The sequence below is a fragment of the Vitis riparia genome, chromosome 17, assembly GCF_004353265.1.
Source record: "Vitis riparia cultivar Riparia Gloire de Montpellier isolate 1030 chromosome 17, EGFV_Vit.rip_1.0, whole genome shotgun sequence".
Taxonomy (NCBI): Eukaryota; Viridiplantae; Streptophyta; class Magnoliopsida; order Vitales; family Vitaceae; genus Vitis; species Vitis riparia.
In genome coordinates, this window is record NC_048447.1 from 16,037,999 (window position 1) to 16,059,362 (window position 21,364).

The 21,364-nt window shown below is 32.3% G+C and overlaps 1 protein-coding gene across 1 annotated transcript; it reads right to left on the minus strand.

Annotated features, from left to right (window-relative positions):
- Positions 1 to 13,170: 13,170 nt before the first annotated feature.
- LOC117905129 (carbon catabolite repressor protein 4 homolog 3) lies at positions 13,171 to 21,102 on the minus strand. The gene is made up of 14 exons (XM_034818039.1): positions 20,813 to 21,102; positions 20,083 to 20,246; positions 19,902 to 19,967; positions 18,667 to 18,719; positions 18,491 to 18,572; positions 17,267 to 17,353; positions 16,518 to 16,610; positions 16,384 to 16,416; positions 16,117 to 16,229; positions 15,042 to 15,153; positions 14,843 to 14,928; positions 14,668 to 14,752; positions 13,437 to 13,520; positions 13,171 to 13,366 (listed from the first exon to the last, which is right to left on the minus strand). The coding sequence occupies exons 1-14, from the start codon at positions 21,069 to 21,071 to the stop codon at positions 13,331 to 13,333; spliced, it is 1,353 nt and encodes a 450-aa protein (XP_034673930.1). The 5' UTR covers positions 21,072 to 21,102; the 3' UTR covers positions 13,171 to 13,330.
- Between the last annotated feature and the right edge of the window lie 262 nt (positions 21,103 to 21,364).

Genomic DNA, 21,364 nt, shown 5'->3' on the forward strand with positions numbered 1-21,364 from the left:
AAAATAATTTTTATAAATAATATTTTATTTTAATATTTATCCATATTTATATAATTATTTTTTAAAACAATCATAAAAAAATAAATAAAAATTTAAAATAATTAAAAGATATTCTTTAAAAATAATATTTGAAGAAGATTTGAAAAGTTACTTTTGTTAGAAAACTTAATGATGTAGTCGAAATTCTTTTTTATCTATTAAATTATCAAATTATTAAATTTATATTGTTTTCCCACAACTTTATTTTTGTAAGAAAATTTGTATGTACGTATTTTTACGGGTTTTTTTAGTACAAAAAACTATTTTAAAAAATAATTACTACCTAACAAATCCTTACATTCTATTTTATTAGCTATCCAAATTTCTAAATAAGTTGAATTTTATTATGTAGTATAGATAAAAATTCACCTATAAGCCTTGTTTGTTAATTTGGATAATGAAATTATTGCATTAATAAAAATATCATATGTGGCAACATGCAATAATATATATTATTTTATATAACTCAAAAATTTGTAATTATAAAAATATATCTTAAAGAAAATTGACATGTAAAATCAATTTATTAATCATACGACCAAGTCATATATTTCGCATGTATCCAAAGAATCTCAATTTTCTAAATCAAAAGATTATTGTGTGTTAAACAACTAGAATAAAAAAAAAAAAAAATCCAAACTGTCACCTCTAATATAAAAATATTATGCAATCCGAAATTTCATATCTATATGTAAAATTTTCTACTAATAACGGTATAACTTCTAATAATAAAAATTTATAAAAACTATCAAACACTTACCTATTTGTATAACTTGATTATCAAAATATTAATATTTTGATAATATATAAATATTGTTTATATGCTTATTATCATAACTTCAGGCTATAATAAATTTCATTATAACTTTTGGTTATATAGATTTCATAAAGTTGTACAAAATTGTTAGTTAACAATTTTGTTCTCTATAACTTCTACCTATAAGAAAGTATATATTAATAACTTTGGCATAACCTTTGATTAACATAAAGAATATTAATTTTCTCATTTTTCATAACTTTGGGTTATGAATAATAATATTTATATAACTTCTGATTATATAACAAAATTATGTATCTTCTAGTTACATAGTTGTTCATTAACAATTTTGTTTTGTATAACTTCTAGTTATACAAGAGAATTAGAAATTGTATGCATATCTTCTGGCTGTGAAACAATTGTTAATAAAAATTGTTTTCCATAATTTATGTTGTGAAAAATAAGTGAGTACAAAATTAAAAGCCAATATTTTACATAACTCAATAAAATATTCAAATTTATACATAGCTTCAACCTATGGACTATTTATGTATAACTTCTAGTTACACAATATAAAAAAATTAAAAGTTAATATTTTTCATAACTTCAGGTCATAATTACTTTGTCATAACAAGAAAATATTTAAATTTGTGCATAACTTTAAGTTATAAACTTTCATTATATAGATTTATATATTTATGTGTAACTTCTAGTTACACAATATAATTAAAAGAAATTAAAAGTTAATATATTTCATAGCTTCAGACCATAATTACTTTGTCATAACAAGAAAATATTTAAATTTGTGCATAGCTTTAAGTTATAAACTTTCATTATATAGATTTATACATACCTTCAGATTATAAACATTTATTTATTTATTTTATAGCTTCTTGATATATAATATTGTTTAGTATAACATCCAGTTATACCAAATAATTAAAAATAAATAATTAAGTCATGTATTTGTAATTTTGTAATTTTCCCCATAACTTCTGGTTATAGGAATTGCACATATTTTTCATAACTTCTTTATGAATTTACTCTATAATTTATAATTTACCCCATAACTTTTTGGTTATAGGGATTATACATATTTATGTATTCAAATAAATTAAATGAAAATAGAAATTAAAGGATAATAAAATAGAAAATCATGATATAAGTTTATCACATACCTTTTTATGAGAAAGAAGAGAGAAGAGTCTTTCTATTTCTCTGATGATATGTTGTAAAATTATAAAGCAAAAGAAAAAGAAAATAAGGAAGAGAATAAAATAATTTTCATTAAAGGTATTAATCTTTTATAGGGAGTCACAAAGAGATATACATCCATATGGATGATTATCCATAAGTTCACATAATCAGATAAATTCTCATATTTTATAATAAAATAAATAATTTTTATTTAAAATCAAAATTTTTAAAAATGGTAATTAATAGTTTAATGTTATTAAAAAAAAAAAAAAAAAAGACTCAGCCGATTTCCCAAAATGTCCAAGTCGGTGGTGGATCTCACGTCAACATCTCTCCCATCTCTTCACACCAACTTATTTTGAAAACGAATGTTGGGGGATAACAAAAGGTCAAATTTGCATTTTTATAATTACCAAATCCACGAGGATCACACTTTCTACTTGTGAAGCTTGTGCTCACGTGACCCATGCCTATATTATTTATTTTATTTAGATGAGTAGTACTCTTTTCATCCTGTTACATCAGAGACTATGTCGATCATAACATATTAGAAAGTATTTTTAGTTTTTTTTTTAAATATTTTAAAAATAATAAAAATTTTAATATTAAAAATTTTAAAATTATTTTTGAAATTAATTAACATGAAAAATAAAATAATAAATTGAAATTAAGATTAATTAGCATAAGGATTCTTTCGTTTAATTTACGGTGAGAATTTATATTTGCATCCATCACACACTATTTTACATATTATTTTAAAATATTAATTCTATTTAACACTTTTGACTAAAATTATTTTGAGACAAAATCTTATTTTCGAAGTTTGTTATTAACAAAGAAAAAAGCATTTAAGACATATTTAAAGTCAATTCCAACCTCTATTTTGTACTCTTTTTTTTTTTTAAAAAAAATTATGCATTATTATAATATACTTTAGGGTTTATAATTTGTGTAAAATTTCACCATTTTTTGTTATTAAAATAATTTAAAATTGTTTAAAAAATGAAATATTTTGAAGAAAAAAAGCAATATAAATTATTTAAAAAAAAAAAAACCAAAACCCACTCTAGTGGTGTTTAAACCGCTAAGATTTGATACAAATATAATTCATAATGCTTTTAAGAATGTCCGAAAATATATATTTTTTTTTATAAAACTAACTTTAAGAATATTTTAATTAATTTATTAAATAGCATTTTTTTCTTAGGAAAATTCTTACTTTTCATGGAGGATTCCCGATACACAACCTTAGAAACAAAGTCCTTTCACGTGACAAAGGTTTGAAAAAGGAAAAATTTCAAACATATTTTTGGAACCAATCATTAAAAGTAACATTTATTTTTTGTCACGTAACTCATGCGTTGAATTTTAAGGCACTTCTCCATGGTACTTTTATATCATCCAATATTTAAAAATTAATTTTCTATTATTTTAAATTTATATTAAAATGCCTCCTAAAGAAAATGAAGATTCTTGGATTGGATGGTAGAGTGACTCCTAAGGTGATTCATTTATTTTAAATATTTTATATAAAAATTTAATAATAACAAAAACATATAAATTTTTAGCAAAATTTAATTAATGTAATTCTCTTTATTATTTTTCATAATATAATCAAATATGATAAAGTTAGTTTTCTTAATATTTTATTTTCTTTCCTTAAATATGAGAAGGTATCGTTAGAGTATCAAATTGATACCCATCAAAACACGAAACTAGTCATATCATATTCTTATGTATTTTATGTTTTATTATTTCGTACTTTTATTCTATTCTTTTTATACATCAATTTCGTTTTTTTATATTTTAATTATATTTGTTTATGCCCAATGATTCAATTAGTCACTTAATCTCATCCATTAGAGCATGACTTAACTTTCTACTAATCTCTTTCTTTTTACATGGGTACATTGAACGATAACTCAATCTCAATTCAAACACGTAAACCATTGCCTTTTCTTATAAAATTTGTAGATAAAAAATAATTGTAAGTACCAATCACATTGTGTCACACATGTATTTTAGGTCTTATTATTTTTCATTTTTTTTATACTTTCACTTATTTATTTAGACTTTAATCTTATTTATTTATACCCAATAAGTCAATCAATCAATCATTCAATTTCATCGACTAATTGACAAATCAAACTTTTCACTAATATCTTTATTTTTTATATGAGGTATATTAGAAAACAACTTCATCTTAATTCAATAGAGAGTCACTCGATCATAAAAATAGTTGATCATGCTAGAATATAATACGCGCTAAAACTAGTCTTTTCTTGTAAAATTGATAAAATTGAGAATATAAAATTTTCCTTCAATTCCTAACAATCAATACCCTATAATATTAATCCAATAACATAGAATTAATAATTTCATCTCACCGATTTCACCTAATTTTTTTATTACACTATTACACACGTTTAATAATGGAAAGTTTGTAAATTTGATTATATTATTACACACGTTCAATCATGGAAATTATTCAATACCAAATCCGTACCTACAAACTTTTCATGATTGAACGTTTATAATAGTGTAATCCTGTTTTTTTTTTGAAATGATCATCAAATTATGGATTTAATCTTTTTTGAAAAATTATTTATTTTTATATAAATATTTTTTATCATTTCAAGTATTTATATATAAGTTTTTTATTTTTATAAGAAAATAATAAATGTATATAAATTAGGTTTTTACTTATTATTTTAATCGAATAACCCGTTCATTTGTTTATTTATGTTTTTGACTTTCAGTTTGCAGTCGTGTCCTAAGCACAGAAATTTCCCGCCCCACGGGAGCGTGAAATCTTTGGAATCGGCCCCTCGTGTTTGAAAAGTGAGAAAATCAATCCCACTTTTCATCACAAGGCCATTTATTGACGCTGCTTTTCACTGTTTACGTACTTCAAAGAGTCCTCCTCTTCTTTCTACATTAGCACTCTTTCCATAGCTAGAGCAGAAGATAAGCAGACAATAATAGAGGAGGAGAAAGCTTGCGGTAAGCACTTCAATTTTGCCATCCTACATCTACATAGAAAATGGTTGCATTTTCGATCAATTTGGCACGAGAGAATAGGAATCAAAATGGAATTGAATTAATTAAATTTTGTACATAAGTCATGAAAAATGATTAATTAAGTTTTATTTTTCATGAAAAATGAATTTATAATTAGAAAGTGGAATGAATTTTCTATTCATAAGTCATGTTCTACTTATAAAAAAAAAGTGGTCTGAAACTTTTCATACATGCCATTTTACGTGCATTGATTGCTAAATTACTTGGAGGAAGAAATATTTTTTCAAAAAAATTGGTTTTTTTTTTTTTTTTTTTTTAAGAATATTGTATCAATTTTTTTTTTAAATAAGTAATATTAAATTTCCTTATTTTATAAGGAAAGTTGTTGAAAATATTTATATAAATATTATAGATGATGATAGGAAAATATTATGAGATGAGAATAAGTTTATACAAATTATAAAAGGTGAATAGAGATGAGGAAGAACAAAAAATACCAATGAAATTAGGAGCTCATGATTCATGATGTAGATATAAGGAGTCGAAAAATATGAGATGTTTTAAGAATAAAATAATTGTATTTGGTTCTACCTTAAGATTTTTTTGTCATTTATAAATGTAGACATTATTAACTGAATCACGATAAAATCTCGTTTATCATTATGTTAATTGATTTATTTTTGAGTTATTGAATTAACATATTTGTATTGAAAATTTTCATTGACATAATAATAATATTGTCAGGGAGTGAACTTTAAAAAACTCGTGTTGTTAAACTTATTTTTTAGAAAATTTTAAAACATTGCTAACATTATCAACATATTTTTAAATAGTATAAAAATTGAAAATGTGAATCTCAATAATGGAATACACCTGGGGGTGGGGGTGAATAGGTGTTTTATAACAATTTTGAAATTCTCCCAACAAATATTACCTAACCTTAGACCATCTTAATGTCAAGAAACTTTTCTTCCAACAACTTTTCAACAAATCATAACATCCACAAGCAAGAATGCATGCATCAACACTCTCCCAATAATTTATCAATGCAAAACACATGCAAATGCTTCAACACTCCTAAAAAATAAATCAAAATGTAGAGTGAGAGAAAGAGACAATGAACACCGGATTTTAACGTGGAAAACCTCCAAAGAGATAAAAAACCACGGACCTATCACCAATTGAAAAACTCCATTACGAAGAATAAAAACTAAGTACAAGGTTTTACCTAGCTCAAGCCAACCAATCCTTCCTGGACTACTTGACTAGTACCTTCATTTTCAGCTTCTCTCTTCTTCTTTCGGAGCACACTTGGAGTACGCACCAAGCTCAATCCCGGCCTCTTCTTGAATCCACACAAGAAGAAAAATGGGTATGCACCCAAACCCAAATAGAATGAGAGATTGAGATGTGAATGAAGGAATGAATCAACCCATTTATTGCTCAAGAAAATCTATTTCAAACTAGTTTGGAAAACATTAAGAGAAGTGGATTTTCTTTGCAATCAAAAACCCCAAATTAGGAAAGCAAAAATGAGAAAATGAAGAACACTTGGAGTGTGGCTGCTCTCCCCACGTTTTTTGCAGTCTCTCACACCAGAAAATAAGAGAAGATTGGTTTTTAAAGTGTAAAAAAAAACCCTTAATCTAATGGCTAAGATTTGATAAAAAAACATTAGTTGGATAGATCCACCCCTACACTTGGATCGATCCAGAAATAGAGGAATGAAAGCCTTGCACCAAAAACCATTTTTCCCAACTTTCTAACACATTTAAAGATTAAAAACCGGGTCGATTCACATCCAATCACTCCACACTCGACTACATACCTTGGCCTCTTAGCAAAGTCTTAGTCTTCAAAGTCAAATAGTACGAATAGGAATAGGAAAGCCGAGTTAGGGGACACTTAGGAATTTTGTCCGGAATTGCCAACCTAGCTAAACACTCACAAAAATATTATTGATAGTATCGATTTTTTAGGTCTATTTAAAATGTTTAAAAATATTATTTACATTAGCTTAAAAATGCCTACGATGATATCATAATATCTTTTTTAAATTTATTCTTAAAAAGTTTAGAAAGACGTGTCGTGGCTTTTAAGAGATGCAATAACCTTTTTTTTTTTAATAAAAAAATATAAGAAAATACAAGGTGTAAATCACATTCTCACCCCTCATGTGGGGCGATAAATGGATGATAAAAATGGTGAATACGAATGGTGCTTGTATGGGTATAATAATTTTTTTAAAATATATAAAAATTATATATATATATATATATACCCTTTAGGCCTCTATTTTTTCCGTGTAATCTTATATGTTGCTTTCAAGCTCCAAGAAAGCTTCCATGGCTGAAGCCTCCTTTCATTATCTCTTATATCTATCTTTCATCTTATGAAAATTTTAAATGACATAGGATCACATGTAGACATTAAAACATGCATTAAATAACAATAAATAAAATGTTCACCTTGATTAATGTCATGAAAAACCATTTTCGTGCTCCACTGGTATATGTCCAAGAATATGCTCACTTCGTGATGATGTGAAAATTTGGGTTCAATGAGCTCTTCTCTTTCTTCACTCAAAATTCAGTCTGTATGTGCTCTAAAGACGAGTGTGCAGTTCGTGCCCTTTTTCAACTCCAAAAAAAAAAAGCCTTCATTTGCTCTTATATATATATATATATATATATATATATATATATATATCATATATTACATATATTATTTAGACCACTTTGACTTAATGGGCCAGTAATGTGAATTAGGGTGAGCCCATAAAAAATCAATCAACAATATGTGTCCAGTCCCATTATGAGCCACAATGCAAAAATAAAATAACATTGATTTATGACATTATCACATTGATTATGTAAGTCCACACATAAAAAATTCCAACAGCATCTTCATCAACAACCTTCAAACTCCCCTGATAAAATAAAGTACTTGAGACATTAAACAAAGAACTCTTAAAATCAAACTCTTCTTGCTTTCAATCAATTCCTTTTATTCTTCCCAGACTAAATTGGTTTGGATGATTCTATTATTGGTGCTGTAATCTAGGAAACAATTGTGACTAAATTATTTTGCACAATTCTTTTTTCATGGTCAATAACCAGATGAGATATTCTTGATGGGGAGGACCACATGTGACTACTCTAATTACTTGCCCCTGTGCAAGGCAATTCATTATGGTAAACGAGTGGAAGTCAAGAGCTTTCTTGATAACGATCCTCAGGCAAGGAGATCTATAATCTCATCATTAGGAGTGACTCATCTCCATCTTGCAATACTTGTTGCACGTTGGCGGATTGTTTAATTATGACCTTGTTGATGGTATGGATCAAGAAGACTTAGAAATTAAAAGCCATGATGGTGATACGACCCTTACCTATGCAGCAGCAGTTGGAAACGTAAAAATTGCAAAGGCCAGGGTTGACAAAAATAGAAAATTGCTGAGTATCAAAAATGAAAATGGTTTCTTCCCAGTTGTGGTGGCTGCTTACAGACACAATGAAGATATGACACAATATCTTTACAAGCTCACACCTGTGGAAATGCTAGCGCCTGAGCCAGACAATTATAACGGTGCTACACTTCTTACTATTGCAATTACAGCTGATATGTATGGTAAGCATGCATGTGCATGTGCATGTGCAATATAATCATGAGTAGTGAAAACCACTCTGAGAATTTGATCGGTTAAATTTACAGGCATTGCATTGAAACTTCTATGGAAGTGCCTAATGTAGGGACCACCCCTGAACGCACACATTGCAGCCTCACAGAGCACTCCTTCATTGGACACATGGCACGCCCGACCCTTTGTCCGAATTTGCACAGGCCTGACACGTGGCACTTCCAACCCTTCATCCGGATGACCATGGGACCGGTGTGCTATCCACACCTCCCTTGTCTAGAGGTCCTGTCTGGACTCAGTGGCTAGCGCCTTAAACAAAAGTCTTGACCGCGTTTTGCGGGCCATCATTATTCATACTACTAAAAGCATGCTTGACGGGACCCTCCTAGGTCACTTCAGGCGACCTGTCACGACCTGTCCTGCGCCGCCTACAGAGCGAAAAGACAAGATGACGACAAGTCATCCCTCCCACAATCTCTGGCAGCCGCCTACATGATAATGATGACCCTGCCACCATCTTAGCACTATCATTACAAGCCAAAAAGTCTTCCCACCATTAAAGGGAACAAAGCTCTTAACACTATAAAAGGCCCTTACACAGTAAAAGGAGGTAAGCATTCTTTCCTAAAAAAAGAGGGCCAAGTGAGAATAAAAAGATGTTAAAGAGAAAAGCTAACAAAACCATCAGAGGGTGTGTCCGGACCCCCTGTTTGGACATCTTTTGCAGGTCAAATGAAGGAAGTACCATCTTCGGTTGAGGAAGCGTGTCCATTTGGCAGCTGCAGTGGTCTTGGTAACGCGAGGCCTTAACACCCAAGACTAGCTATAACCAAAGATATCGACAAAGAGACAACTCTCACTGTTTTGGCTCGAAGACATTCAACATTCCCCAGTGCAAATAGATATGCATTTTGACAAAGGCGGATATATTCTGGTTGCTTCCTTTATACTCTGGTTCATGCAATAGGAATTATACGAGAGCACTCATTGGTTTGGTGATGAAACAGTTGAATACATCCAGTTAAAAAAAATTATTGAAATTTCAATCGCGTTTTCTCCTTTATTAGCATTCTTTAAGCATTAGGGTTCTTCATGAAATGACATCAGATTGTTATATGTGAAAAAACTGTTGATTTTTCTTGCAACGATTCTTGGTGAAAAATTAGAGAAAAACGAAAAGAAAAACACACGAATTTAACGTAGTTCGGCAAATTGCCTACATCCACGAGAACAGGGAAGAAGATTTTCACTATATCACAAATTAGGGTTACATAAAAGGGTATTTATATTAACATTCAGGTAATAAAATTCCAAAAATACCCCTAAATCGTACCATAGGGGGCGTTCCCCCCCTGCACCCCCTCCAACCTATCGTTTGCCTTCAACAATAAAAATACAAGCTTGAATGGTAATTGCTCCACACCACTCCGGCATTTGCCCCTTTTTTTTTTCTCCATATGTCTTTCACTCAATACGAGCCACATACTACAACAACAACAAACCTATCTTTTTATTGCCTGGACAAAAAATAGGGTAACTGATGGTAAGTTACACCAGTGGTTGAAAATGGTGGCTCTGTTTGGAAATTTAATACTTGAAACAAGACTGAACTATTATAATGTCAACTAAAAACTGATACCAAATATTAAGGTTGGAATAAATAACATTTGAAGAGATATTAATATTCACAGCAACTAAATGCTATGAATCTCTACAAAAAGGGAAGAAAAAAATAGTCATGTGGACTACACCCAACTTTCCTAGGCCTTCAGGGTAGGAGTTATAAATGTATATGGATATATAGAGGCAGCTGGGTTGATGGCCTAAAGCTGAGAAGAATTTAATTAAGATTCCAACTACCATAAACTCTTATCCAGTCCACAGCAGATAAATATAAATCTTGCTAGAAACTTCAAGATTAGGAAACAATACACGATCCAGGATTAATAAATGGAGTTTCTTTATCTAATTTGGATACAGCTTTAACAGGATCATCACTGAAGTAATTCAGATTTAACAAAACATAGCTATAAGTCCAGAGCTTCTTACAGGTTCACCAGAACTCTGTTAATATGATCTATAAAGATGTTGCTAGCATGTTTATTATCCCTTTTTGAGGTTTTTTTCAGAGAGGAAGGAGTAGAGTTATGTGGAAATGTGTGATATTTGCTTTGGTTATGGCGATATACTGGGAGCAAAACTTTAAGACTTTAGAGGACAGGTTTCAATCCTTGAAATAATTTTGTTTCACATCCCTCTGGTTGTTTTTGACCAAAGAGTTTCTTGGGACCCCTTTTACTATCTCTGGATGGGAAAGTTATTTGCCCAAGTTGCTACAGGAAGATCCTTGTTTTATGTCTACAGTCTCCTCCATGTGATAGCCTTAAGTTGAATTTTAGTGGTTGTGCTTTACAAACAGAGGGTGATTGGGCATTGTGCAGTTGATGGGAGTATTTTTGGACACCTTTTAAAGACTCACAAGAGAACTGGGAAGACTGGTTCTAATGTCCAAGCCTTAGTTTGGACACAAATGAGAACTTGACTTCCTCTTAGGACCCTATATAGTTTGTTTAGGTTTAGGATATATATTTAATCAAGGCTGGTTTTGTAATTTTCATATTGTTGGAATGAATTAGTCTAGCAGAGTATGGTCCTATTCAGTCTTATTTTATTAGGATTGATTTTAGTAGTTTTCTTCTCTGTCAATTCCTATTTCTTATAGCTGCTATAGTGGAATTCATACTCCTATTAGGAGAAAAAGCCCTATTCTTGTTGGGAAAGAGATTCATTTTCCTCGTAGGAAAAGGAGTTCCATGCGTTTATATAATTTATGTGTGCTTGGCTAGTGCTTATCTCTTTTCTTCTTCTTTAACTTTCTTAACACATGCACCACAATCTTCAACTGGCACATTGATGGCTGTTGATGCTGATGTTTTAACAATATGAGAAGGTTATAACATGGCTGCTGGCTTAGGTGTAACAAGCCTTCTTGTGGAAGGGGATTCTTCACTCCTGTATCTCCCATCTCTTTGGCAGGGAGGTGTACTAGATCTCTAGAGTTATTTAGTGGGGACAGCCATCTGCCTTGATATGTTTTGAGGTTTATAGTGGGTTGGATGTACTTCTGTTCACTAATTGCTGTTTTGAGGTTTATATTATTCATTTCTATAGAGACTCACATATATATATATATATACCAAAAATCCTAACACCTAAATTAGAAACTTTTCTAACTCAATTAAAATAAATCCCTTTGATCTTGATTACCTACTCTTCTACAAAATCACAACTTCCCTAATTTCATTCTTCCACAAGTACACTTTCATATCAAATGAATGTTGAATGATTGAAAATGTTGTGGAAAAAAATCATTTATCTAAATGTTCTAGGTATGATCTTGAAAGTTGTATTCCAGAAAATACAAAGGAAAATCTCTTTGGGTCCCAAAACTCCTTGCAGCTCCATAGGTCTCCATCTACTCGTCCTGGCATTCAAGAATGACAAGTGCAGTTCAAGAGAACCCTGAGTTTGGTGTTTGCTCCTAGCCAATCCAAAATATGAAAAAACTGGTTAAGTTGAAGGCATGAGGGTTAAGAGGTTGGACTGATGATGTCCTTTTAGGAATTAGGATCCATTGAGACATTGATATGTGAAGGTTGACTGAATATTTCCGAAGGGACTGGTTTAGATATGAATCATGGACGATTTTGTGTTTTGGGTTCATTTTTATTTTCTTTTTCTGTTTTTTTTCTAGGTATTTTAGATTCCAGATCCTTTTCACTTCAAATGGGAGATTGATGTTGTTCACAGTGATCATTCTGTGTAGATAACAAGCATCTCAAGATGAATGTGCAATTGACAGACTGAGTCGGGGATGACCTAAGATGGGTCAGAATTCATTGCCTTTGCCGATTATTAAACCTAAAATGCCACTCTGCAAAATAAAATGCCGGATGGCTGCTAAACGAGAATCACTTCCACTAAGTATTAGTTGCATGCAAAGCTATCATAAATCTGTCTACAGCAGGTCGGAACCACTCAAACTCAGCGGTCATTCAGAATTTCAATGTGTATTCTGTATACTTTAATTTCAAACTGAATCCCCTAGCTTTGTTCCCAGAAACCCAGCATTTGTGTTCATGCATGACAGAAGGAGCTCAGACCAAGAAAAGCGAACAGATTGTATGGAGAACTGTAAGTATATTATAATCTTCAGTCTCAACAGAAAGCAAGTATTGCTATGAAGGTGAGAGAGACCAAATTTGCCTAGAAATCAAATTGAATGTCTCTATTTTGTTGATTTGAGGAGTCTCTCCAGAAGGGTTTCTTATTGTTCTTGATATCGGATGCCTTAGTGATGGTGGGCAAGTGGGTTGTTTTGGCCTGGTGGTTGGCCCTTAGCTTCTTCCCTCTTCTAAAAGTGGGTGATTTGCCCTTTTAGCGCTTCCCTTATTATTGTACATTATATTTGATCGGAAAAAAGGCGTATTAACAGTCAAACCAACAAGCACTGTGATGATGGCGATGTTTCAATAACAGTATCTTAATTTAATCCAAAGTTTAGCTGAACCAATGAAGTTGTCAAAGTCAGCTTATTTGAAGCATAAAGCTAAAAGAATTATATTTGTAACATATCCCTACAGAATGACTTACATTCAATGATTTTCCTAATGAGTTTAACTACCCCTTTTAAAATTCTTATGCTGAAGCACCATACCTCTGCTACATCAATGTTCCATTGTCATCTTCTTCAGATGTTGGGAAGGCTACATCTTAGGTTACCATAGATGTCATATTGTTTCCTTCTTCTGTGCCTTGTGCGAAGGCAAACTCAGAAACCAGAGCCAAGTGATCACTTCCCACTTCCTGCATAATAATGGGAAAACATTGTTAATCATATACATATACGTGCACCACATTGTTAATCATTTTTGGAAACACATTAAAAGGCACCTATAGAGTAGTATCAGCTACAAATCAAGGAACCTGTTTGTAAGGTGTGAGTAACTGAGAGAGAGAGAGAGAGAGAGAGAAGTTCAGTATCAGCTACAAATAGGGAACCTGTTTGTAAGATGTGAATAACACCGAGAGAGACTTTCTGCACTAAAATGAAACCAGATGCAGGTCTCCCCATAAAATTGAAGATATCTTGTGCTAACTATTTAGAAAACAGAGGAATCCACTTAGATGATATCCAGAGAAAAAGGGTTTTTTAGTCATCCCAGCAAATTGTTAATCCTGAGGCTGATATCCACCGTTTAGCATTGATTACATTAAAGCCCCTGTTTGTAAGATGTGAATAACCGAGAGAGAGACTTTCTGCACTAAAATGAAACCAGATGCAGGTTCTCCCCATAAAATTGAAGATATCTTGTGCTAACTATTTAGAAAACAGAGGAATCCACTTAGATAATATCCAGAGAAAAAGAGTTTTTTAGTCATCCCAGCAAATTGTTAATCCTGATGTTGATAACCACCATTTAGCATTGATTACATTAAAGTCATATATCTCAATTGCAGCGCGTAGGCTATTTCAATCATTATCGTCTGTCATTTTTCAAGTCAGCTCTAGGAAATGCCATTTATTGATATCTATTTCTCAAAACCTTGAACTACATTCTTTTTTGCCTTAGCTTGCTCCTTCTGATGCCTTCTAAATCAAATCACTCCTTTTCGCTGTATTCATTGGCTTTCACTAAGAGGTCCATACCACATCCAACCAGATAACTTTCTCTTATTTTTATCCTCAGTGCCACCTCTACCTCCTCATAGATGCGGTGCCCTCTATCTTTCCTTTCTGTTTTAAAAATCTTCATTTGAAATCTTTTTTCTTAAGTAGCCAAGCTTCTGTAGCATAAAGCATACATTGGGGTGGATGCCATTCTTCTTGGTAAAATTCCAGAAAAGAGAACCTCAATAATCCAGTTGATGTGCATGTGTTCATATCAAATTAATCATGCAAAAAATTTCAAAGTTGAACAGAAACTGACAGGAGAATCAACATTATTCTTACCCTGCATGGAAGGCCACCCAATCCCCGCAGAATATCAACTGGAAGAGTATCCAGAACTCTGGTAGGTACAACACCATCTGAGTACCTGTATCAAGTACAATCAATCTGATTATTTATCATCTGACAACCACCACCATTACTATATCAATTGAAACTTTTCAGCAAAACTAATTACCACAAATAGTCAACAGTTCCAAGGAACTTTGAGTGGTAGGAGGTAGCTAAAGGTTCACCATTGAAGCCCCTTGTTCTTGTCGAACTCTGAAAATATATTGAAGTTAAAAAAAAAATCATTAAAAAAAAACAACATATATATCTATATAAAAAATGGCAAGAATAAACTACTAGAGAGTCAAAGAAAAAAGTCTCAATACCTTCACTGTGGCATAGGAGCTCTTAAGCTTCAAAGGATGCACAACAACATGGCAATCAGCATTGCCAGTTGCCACTTTAACCTCCTCATCTGTCCAACAACCTTTCAAAAACCTGAAACGAGAGCATTCAAGCATATACTTTAATATAGCTATCAAAGGAAGAACTTGCACCGCCTGAAATGAGGAACAATGTGAAGGATAAGCCTTCAGTTGTGACAATATGTCTTCTTATAAAAATAAACATAACACACAATCATAAAGTAGCAAGAGAAAAGAAAATAGCAATTAGAGAGAGAAATTGAAAGAAGGTAACAATAGGCTAGTAAATTAAGAGTTTCAAAACATCAAATTTCAAATTGAAAAAAATCCATCATCATTCCTAGTTTCAACATGAACTATTATCTGGTATGATGGTAAACATTGCTGACTGCTGGTCTGATTTTGAGAGTAGCCACTTCATGTAAGGCTGCCTGAGATTAGGATATCATCCACACTCCCTATAGGGCCATTCCTTCATGGACTAGCAACAGGTAATGGCCTTTTCACCTTTTTTTATCCCTAGTTTCAAGCACAAGACTTGAAAATTTATCGAGTTCAAAGATCTCAATATCCTATGTGGCATCAGATTCATAACACATGAAAAATATATGAAATGGAAATAGTGCAAATGTCAGTCCAAAGGTCACCAAGAGTTATCAAAATGTTTTTGTTGGCTTCAAATAACCATTGGAATAAAGCTTATCTAATCCATCTCTGGTAACAAAGAAAAACCTAAAACCAATTTTGCTTCCCACCAAAAGGTAAAAATTACTTGAGAGAATAAAAGGCTAAGGGAATGGGACTTTTAAATGCTGGAAACCTAATGTCACATTATTAGAATAAACTTAGGAAGTGCACAGCAACCCTCCCATATAAAGAAACCAAATCTTTCACACTGCTTAAGCTGAAGTGAATAAATAAACTAGTTTCTAATCCTTGATTGTTTGACTTAAAGGTGTGTATCAACCCAATAAACATGGAAAGAAATGCGCTCAGAAGACAAAATTGCCAAAAATGACTGGGAAAGAATGTATACCTGTCCATCAAAATAAAGGAACTTGATATTTCTCTTTCAACATCAAAAACTTGAGCAGGATGACAATTTCTCTGACCAGAAAGCTCTCTTCTGTCATATAACATGATATTTAGCTGCAAATAGGAAAAAAAAATCAATTACATCCAATTTTAAGCGAGGATGCCAAGTGTGAACTGCATGGTTTGTATAAAATGATGCTGATTCCTCTTGGTATCTAGATAATGAATTTCTATAACCAAGAAAAAGGATTAACTTAAAGATATTTACCTCAGATGATGACAAGAATTGGTACATTGCACTCTGTCAATTAGTAAAGAAAAGAATTACATTCTACTAATATGAGAGGCAAAATACCACAAGAATATGAAAACTAAATGCAAGTCCATCAATAAATATCGCACCTGAGGAGTACTATTGAAATCACCAGCAAGAACAACAGGGACATTACCCCATTTCTCTGAGAGGATATGTGCCCTTGATGATAAAAAACGGATCTAAAGAATAGAACAGTTCAATAGTAAAGTTCATGAGTGAACTGCTGCAGAGCATTGGACAAAACCTAAAGATGAAAGAAACAATAAGAGGCTGAACTGCAAACTGCAGTTTCCTTATCTTAAAGTTTTGTAGCATGTATAAGCCTTCAGGTATATAAGGAGTCAGGATAAAAAGAAGAATTCTGTAATTGGTTTAGCAAATGAACTTCTACTAACAGGCTACCAATGGACTACTCCATGGCTGTGACAAACTGTTAGGCATAAGGTTCTAATCTCATTAGTTCTACCTTTATTGGGAAAGAAAGAAAAGAAAAGAAAACCAAATACCATGCAATACAAATAATACAGACGTCATATAAATATATGTTGGTCATAACATTTGATTTCTTGAATATTGTCTGATTTTGTTGTTTGTTAATAAATAGCTTTGTAGAAACAATTTTACTTTAAATAAAAAATAATAATTTCTTTACAACTTAAAATTCTCTACTGTGGTTACTGCACAAATTAAATTTTGGGGGGAACTACTTGATTGTTAAATTTTAGATGCACTTCAAGAAATTTGGTATAATTAAGAGATAATCAGTAAAGAACTATACCTAATTCACCATATGGATAATGCAGAAAAAATTGCATAAAAATGCAAAAGGACTCACTTGACCTAATTTAACATCCCCTCGGCTTGGGTTATACAGCACATGTATGTTACCAACCAACAGCTTTCTTGATTCATCTTCACACATCTGCCTGCATAGGATGAAGTAAGATATGGAATGGATGGACAAATAAACATAAAACCATAATAATCATGTTGAAATAGGAAGTACTGTTATAGAGAATCTGGAGCAAATTAATTTCATGAACATAAATAATAGGCTAGAATTTAGATGCAATGACTTCATAGTATTTTAGAGGATTGTCAATCATAGGCCTACACTCCATCATGCAACTAGCAAGGCAAGCAGTGTGAAAGCATGACTTAATGTGGTAGACCCATTAAGTTTGAGTTTTGGATGGTTTAAGTTCATCCAAGATCATGTAATACTGAAGAATCAGACCTCCAACAGCTGGCAAAATAGACATTAAACTGACTGAGAAGATTCCCATCATTCTTTAAGTCTCAAAGGTAGATCAACAACAAAATGATAACTTCTTGCTCTCATTTTAAGTTTTCAGTTACATGATGTAGATATCTTGTAGTTTGTATGGGCTTTCCTATTTTGGCTTGTTCTCTAAAAGCTCTAGCAAGAAACAGCTTGGAAAGTGAACAATGAAACATGGGTTGTATTTTGTATGGGGTAGTAGGGAAACTGAGCATGCATCAGCCTCCATTGAGATGAACTGCATTTACATGCACAAAACTGCAACTTTTTAAAACCATTTAAGGTCATAATCTACATGAATGAATTTAACAAGTTCATCCAATTTAGTAAACTGTATGTTGCTTCCCAAACTTTATGGGAATACAGTTCATCATTTAAGAAAGCTGCCCCTTCAGCAATCCTGGGATGAAAAATTAGTTGATAGAAGGTACAAAGTTGAGGATTCTTATGCAGCATGCAGGAGAAAAAAAAAAATAAAATTCATCTTTTAATATCTACAAAATTAAATGAACAAAACTATCAATTTTCAATTAGAATGCAGAAAAGTTATAACCTTGAACTTTGATAATGATGGGATCATGCATAAGTTTATTTAGTTTTAGGGTGGCTGTTGAAGCAGCCACTCTGTCTTCTGGGTAAGACTTAAGACTTCATTCACATTTACTTAGGCTCTAAATTAGAAAAAAATTAAAATAAAGTAGTAAACTGGACTAGAAGAATCAAAAGGACCATTTAATTGGATAATACTTGAAATATCAATAATTGTTGATGACCTACCTCGAAAAGAGAAAGTTGAGCAACATTATCACGAAGACCATATTGCTTAAATTCAATGCACTCTCCCTCTAATAACCGAAACCTGAGAAAGTGAAGTTTGGATTCATTACTTCTGACCTAATGCAACCAACTTTTCCAAGAAACAAGAAAACAATTTACAAGAATAATTTTCTTACTTCTCAGCTTTCCAAAACATAGCACAGCCATCAACAGTGTCTCCAGTGCGTCTCTAGCATTGCAGACAACTAATTTAGAACTGAAAAAGCTGTACATGATGATATGAGCATTGACTTGCACACAGCTCCACTGTTGCTAAAATCATGCACACCAACATCAAGAAAAGATTTGGACTAACATCAAGAGAAGTTTTGGCACTTATCCTATGACAGGTTTAATTAGTATATCAAAAGAACTAAAATAGAAACATAAAGAGTTTTACTATTTAAGTTAATAAAGAACTTTAGCATAGGTGGTTGAGTAAAGAGTAAGATCAGAAACAATGGTATGAGAAAATCAATTTTGTTTATGCCAGGAAAATGGAACTTGGAATCTATTTTCTTGCTTAGGCAATTGATGTCTACAGAAAACAGAAATACATCTGAATGTCGTTCATTGCCTCATAGAAAAGTGCATGGTTTGTTACGGGGGAGATAATGTGGCAAGTTTTGGAAAGAAGGGAGTTTAAATCAAATAAATTGATGTGATCAAGGACATGTATCATAGGTGGTAAGTAGAGTGAGGAATTGGGGGGGAAACAAATGAATTCCAATTACAATAGGCTTGGATAAAAAATCAACACTGGAACCTTATTATCTGCATTGGCAAAGATGTCTTATACTGAAAGTTGTTTGCTGAAAATATTGTTTTGGTTTGCAAATCAAAGTTAGAACTGTGGAAGACATTTTAGAATGTAAAGGTTCTAGCTCAGCAGGACTAGAAAAAAAATACAAGTGATATAAACTAAGGTTAAAAATCAGGATGTGGTGAAAACTAATGGAAAAAAAAAAACCTGAAGTGACCATTTTTGTTATCTAGGATTGGTTATCCATGAGAATGGAAGATAAAGAAGGATCTTTACCATAAAATTAGAGTGGGATGGGTGAAAGGAGAAGTGCATCTACAGTGTTGTGTGATCCAATGACTATCAAATTAATGGTAAAATTTTCACACAATGATACTGGTACAAATGCTACAAAATAATAAGAAGTGCATGTAGAGTGTTATGATTCAAATTGAAGGTGCCAAGAGGAGGAAGGCCAAAAGTGTTGACTTTTGATCCATTTCCTTTGTGTTGACATGATATTAGGACCTAACGAACTGTACAGTTGAACTGTATATGAGTCAAGCCTGGTTATATGTGTCTGAAATTACCGACTTCACAAACAAAATAAACCAAAAAGAGAACATCAACCTTATAAGAACCAGCATATCCCTCTTTCTCCATAATGCTTACAAGATCAAAATACTTGTCCACCTCCTAACACGATGAGACCAACCTATGTAAGTTCTAAGTCATAGTCAGAATTTCAATAATTACAATAAAATAGAGAGACAGAGAGAGAGAGACCCAATAAGGAAAAATAAAAGCTTACTTGCAGACAGACTATATCAGGGTTCCATCCAATGATTTCATTGCATATAACCCTCCTTCGGTGGTCCCATTTCATGTAAGAGAAGGGAACATTGGAGTAGAGATCTCTGTGCTTGAAAGCATTTCTATCCCCCAATATGTTATATGACACAACTGTAAATGTTTCTGTTGCATGCAAAAATTAATAAACCACAAGTAACATGAGCATTTTTTACTAAATGCCACATTTTCAACCAAATAATAATGATAATAATAATCAACATGAACCAGCAGAAGTTGCATCCATTTCATGCAACATCAGAACTAAATCAGAGCATTAGCCACAATGAGAATTCAACTGGAAAATCAATTTGAATACAATTGTACCTGTTTCATGCAACAGAACTATAAATACATCTTAAGCATATAGAATCAGTTTCAATAGAACAAGAGTTTCAAGGTCGCAAATTTATGACTGATTGAAAAACACTCAAAATTATTTGAACTCATTTTTAGGTAGAATTCAGCCAAATTTCCAAATTGTTCTCAACTCCGCATCTGAATATTGCCAAATTTGGTAAAAAATTCTCAATTTGGGATCCAAATTTCACCGAATTTTCCCTGCACGCATTCTACCTCCAATCTGAAGCTCTGTATCCAAAATTATCTAATAATCTCCAATTCAAGATAGGAAGTAACTAACATAAACCAGTAACAAAGTTATATTTCACGCAAACAACAGCCAAATATACCCTGCGAGGGGAACGGATGATCGGAATCGATCCAATGGCGCACAATCTCAGGTGGCTGATCCAACGGCCTTTTCTTCAGGGGATTGTACCACCGGCGGCTGGAGGAGCCAGTCGATACCGACGGCGAGGGATGCGTTGAATCTGCAGGACTGTTGATGCAGCAGAAGATGGTAGTTGACTTGTAGAATTTGGATGACCCGGTGGTGGTTGTGGCTGTGGGCATCGGCGCGCATAGCCAGGAGGCAGCGTGGCAGCCCATGGGAGTGTGTGATGGAGAGAGACTGCTTTGGCGCTCAACTCAACTCAACTTATAACGACCTGTTTGCAAATAAAATGGACGGTTGGCCTTAGTCCAGACTTTGCTTATCTGATTGACCGTAACCGTTGGATCGCATCAACGGTTATAATTTAAGCAGGTAAATATTCAGGTATGAGTTGGGACACGTTCACAAGGGAATATTCATTCTGGTGTGCTCCGTATAAAACAAGTAAATTTAAAATAAATAAATAAAAAATTAAAATCTCACCACACACAGCATTTACTCATTTAGG